Here is a 3,779-nt window from a genome sequence, read left to right on the forward strand (position 1 = left end):
TGAAACTCACACAAAAAATCCAGTGATGCTGATTTGACCACAGAAATGTGAACGGCGGCTCATTTGACTGCAGTCAATGTGAAGATACCATCTTCTCTTCTCCAGAACCTGAACTAGACACTAGGAAATGATTTCTTATTACATTTGTTCTCTTTCAGGAGAAAAATGACACATAGACATGATAAAAACTCTAAAAAAAAAGAAAAAAAAAGAGTTTTCATCGGAGGAATCTTTAAAATAGCAAAACTCTAGTCATTGTTTTTTGAAATAAGAAGGAAAGGCTGACTGTAAAATAAATGCTGCTTTTTAGAAGAATTAAGATCTTTGAGTCATAATAGACTCTGAGCTGAGTTGCAATGCTTGCATCAAATCATCTTTTTAGGATAATTTCCCACATCCTCTTGTCCAATTAGACTGAACTCATGTTTGGTAAACAAAAAAAAAGCCTACCTAGAATGAAGTTTTCCTTTGCTGTCAATAAGGGCTCCATACAATATTTGATACATGTTATTTTTGCAGATATTTGCCTCAAATTAAAAATTACATTTGAACAGTGAAATTATTTGTTGCTAGCATTTGCAAATTGCCATTCAGTAAGCATGCTCAAGTTCAGGACCGTTATCAGTGAATTGACTCTCCAAATACCACAATATAAGTGCACACGGTTAATGCAGTGAGTGTGTTGGCAAACCCACATTACTTCCTTCTGTGGAGGCCCACATGTGTATACAAAAGAGGTCACTTCATTCTGTGCAACATGAAGACCAAACTATAGAAGGGATTTTTTACAGTGTCACCTAGTTTACTGTTTGTCAGTTTTTTTAGCTTATGTTGCAATTAAGTCTTTGAAGGTACACTAGATCTTGATTAAAGAAAAATACTTTTTTTTAAAGGACAAAAGACATGTTGAAACTGTAACTTTAAGCCAAAAAGTATTCTCTTGTAACATTAAATACATGGTATGGAATGGAGCAGCACAACATTTAATTTAAGAGCATTCTAATTTAAAATAACATCATTTTTGTCATCTACACTTTCATCATTCACTGTAACAGAGACAATACCCAACCAGCTGAGAAAGCAAGCTTTGTGTTAGCTGTCAAAAGGGTGAATTTCTCAAATCTTCGAGCATGTGATTACATAAAACAGAGGTTCAGACCAGTTCACAGCTCTATACCATGTTGCTGGGTCAGTGGTTTAAACAAAAGGGGCCCACTGTCAGTATAGGTTGCAGTCAAGTATAAAAGCAAGGGTTAATCCAATTGGGACAGCAGTGCAGCAGTGGAACAAACCACAGCAGTAGCTCACCTTTGAGTATGTCTGCCACCGATATGAACATGGGCAAGGTAAGCTTCAGTCAATAATTTAAATAAATAAAACAAGCTTTATGGAGTACAGAAGTTGAAGAGAGTTTATGAAGCCTAAACATAAATGTGCTCTGATGCTTTTTTAGATCATCTTCTACGAGGACAGGAACTTCCAGGGTCGCTCCTATGAGTGCATGAGCGACTGCTCCGACATGTCCTCCTACCTGAGCAGGTGTCACTCCTGCAGGGTGGAGAGCGGCTGCTTCATGGTCTACGACCGTCCCAACTACATGGGGAACCAGTACTTCATGAGGAGGGGCGAGTATGCTGACTACATGAGCATGTTTGGATGGAGCGGAGCCATCAGGTCCTGCCGCATGATCCCCATGGTTAGTTTTTAGGAAAATGCAACATACAGTGGTTCAAAATATTTCAAAATATTCACATTTTTTTGTTCTCTCCAAACAGTACAGGGGTCAGTTCAGGATGAGGATCTATGAGAGGGAGAACTTCGGAGGTCAGATGTACGAGATGATGGACGACTGCGACTCCATCATGGACCGTTACCGCATGTCTGACTGCATGTCCTGCAACGTGATGGACGGCCACTGGCTGATGTACGAGCAGCCCCACTACAGAGGCAGGATGATGTACATGAGGCCCGGAGAGTACAGGAGCTTCAGGGACATGGGCTTCAGCGGCATGAGGTTCATGAGCATGAGGCGCATCATGGACATGTGCTAGATGTCTTCATTTTAAAATAAAAATCTAGGATTTATAAAAAACTTGAAGACTGTTTTTCTTAACTTTCATTCATGTTCTTTTATTATTATGTTTGGGTAAAATAAAACTTCCATTAAAAATGTTAACAAGAAAAACTGATTATACTGGGTACAACAAATAAAATAAAATACAAACACACTTAACAAGATGAATCATGAAAAAACTAAAAATTCCTGAACAGTTTAGACAATAGGGTTATTTAAAAATATTATAGTTAATTTGCTGATTATTGTAGTACTATGGACACATGAATCAATGTTAGCAGGTAAACATAGGGACAACTTCAGTCTCCTCTCCATATGGTTCTTTGGCTTGTTACCTCCAAAATCATGGGTGAAAAAAACATTATTAGGGCCTACATAAAGAATGTGGTAGGAGTCCTTTAAGTTTAACCAGACAGCCTGGATCAGCTTTTGAGAAATCTAAAAAAAAATGTGGGAATCTAAGATTAGACAGAGGGGTTTCATGACGTAGGAAAAACTGTGCTCTGCGAAATATTGCGATATTTCATTTTGCAAAACCTGTATTTATTTCAAATGCTGTAAAAACAATATCTGATTATTTGAAGGCAAAAATGTAGTTTAGGGACTTATTTTTATGTTCTTAAACCCTCCCCACCAGTTGGCAGCAAACCACACCAAGCCTGTCAACAGCTCTGCACCGAAACAACACAAAGACCTCACGAGAACCATCTAGTGCAGGGGTCTCAAACTCAAATCAGCCGGGGGCCACTACAGGCGGCGTCTAGTTGAGGCCGGGCCGCATCAGGATTTTCTCAAGAAAATCGCTAAGAAAACATTCCAATGTTCTTAAATATCTTTATTTTTAACACAAAATAATGAATAAATAATGAACGACGTGTATAGATCTTTGTCCGTGCTGATTTATATATATAAAAAAATAAGGGTAGTTAATGTCTGTTTCTGAAATAGTTTATATTGAAGATTAAATTTAAGATATATTGCTAGGGGGTAGGATTAAAAAAAGTTTTTTAAACTTCTTCCTACTCCATTTCGAACTACATAATTGAGGTGTAATATTTTTACATATAATATATGTAGAATTTTCTGTTGTTGTTTTCTTGTTTTTTACCATGCATTAAAAGATGAATAAAAAAAACAAGTAAATTAGTAATAAATAAATAAAATAATAATAATGACCAAACAACAGATACAGACAACTGAAGAAACCACATATTGACTGACTGCAGAAAACTCATTGTTTGTGTTCAGTTTCAAATATCTGTATTAACAGATCCTCCTTCAGAGTTAGAGAAGCCCTGGTAACAAGAAATTCTTTGAAGGATTTCATTTTATGTAGATTTTTGTAGAACTCTCCTCACAATAAATAAATCTGACCTACAGTGGTGGACAAAAGTGTTGGTACCCCTCAGTTATAGAAGGACAAACCCACAATTCTCACTGAAATCACTTGAAACTTACAAAAGTAACAATAAATAAATGTAAAAAAATGAAAATTAAACAATCAAAATCAGCCATCACTTTTGAATTGTTGATTAACAAAATTATTTTTAAAAAAAAACTAATGAAACAGGCCTGGACACAAATGATGGTACCTCAATAAAAGATTGAAAACTATTAGACCAGAGTGACAAGATTAACTCAGGTGTGTCCTTTAATTGACATCACAGGTGTTTTATTTATTGTTACTTTTGTAAGTTTTGAGTGA

The 3,779-nt window shown here is 36.2% G+C and overlaps 1 protein-coding gene across 1 annotated transcript; it reads left to right on the forward strand.

Moving 5' to 3' along the window:
* Positions 1-1,209: 1,209 nt before the first annotated feature.
* LOC112137993 (gamma-crystallin M3-like) lies at positions 1,210-2,085 on the forward strand. The gene is made up of 3 exons (XM_024260546.2): positions 1,210-1,346; positions 1,454-1,696; positions 1,776-2,085. Exons 1-3 carry the CDS (start codon positions 1,317-1,319, stop codon positions 2,049-2,051), a joined length of 549 nt encoding a protein of 182 aa, XP_024116314.1. The 5' UTR covers positions 1,210-1,316; the 3' UTR covers positions 2,052-2,085.
* The last annotated feature ends 1,694 nt before the right edge of the window (positions 2,086-3,779 follow it).

Source organism: Oryzias melastigma, linkage group LG21 (genome assembly GCF_002922805.2).
Source record: "Oryzias melastigma strain HK-1 linkage group LG21, ASM292280v2, whole genome shotgun sequence".
Taxonomy (NCBI): Eukaryota; Metazoa; Chordata; class Actinopteri; order Beloniformes; family Adrianichthyidae; genus Oryzias; species Oryzias melastigma.

What these genes read in the sequence shown, in the direction of transcription:
- LOC112137993 (XM_024260546.2), top strand. Translation starts at nt 1,317, where the DNA reads ATGTCTGCCACCGATATGAACATGGGCAAG. An exon ending in CCGATATGAACATGGGCAAG is followed by an intron (nt 1,347 to 1,453) that starts GTAAGCTTCAGT and finishes ATGCTTTTTTAG; the next exon opens with ATCATCTTCTACGAGGACAG. An exon ending in CCTGCCGCATGATCCCCATG is followed by an intron (nt 1,697 to 1,775) that starts GTTAGTTTTTAG and finishes CTCTCCAAACAG; the next exon opens with TACAGGGGTCAGTTCAGGAT.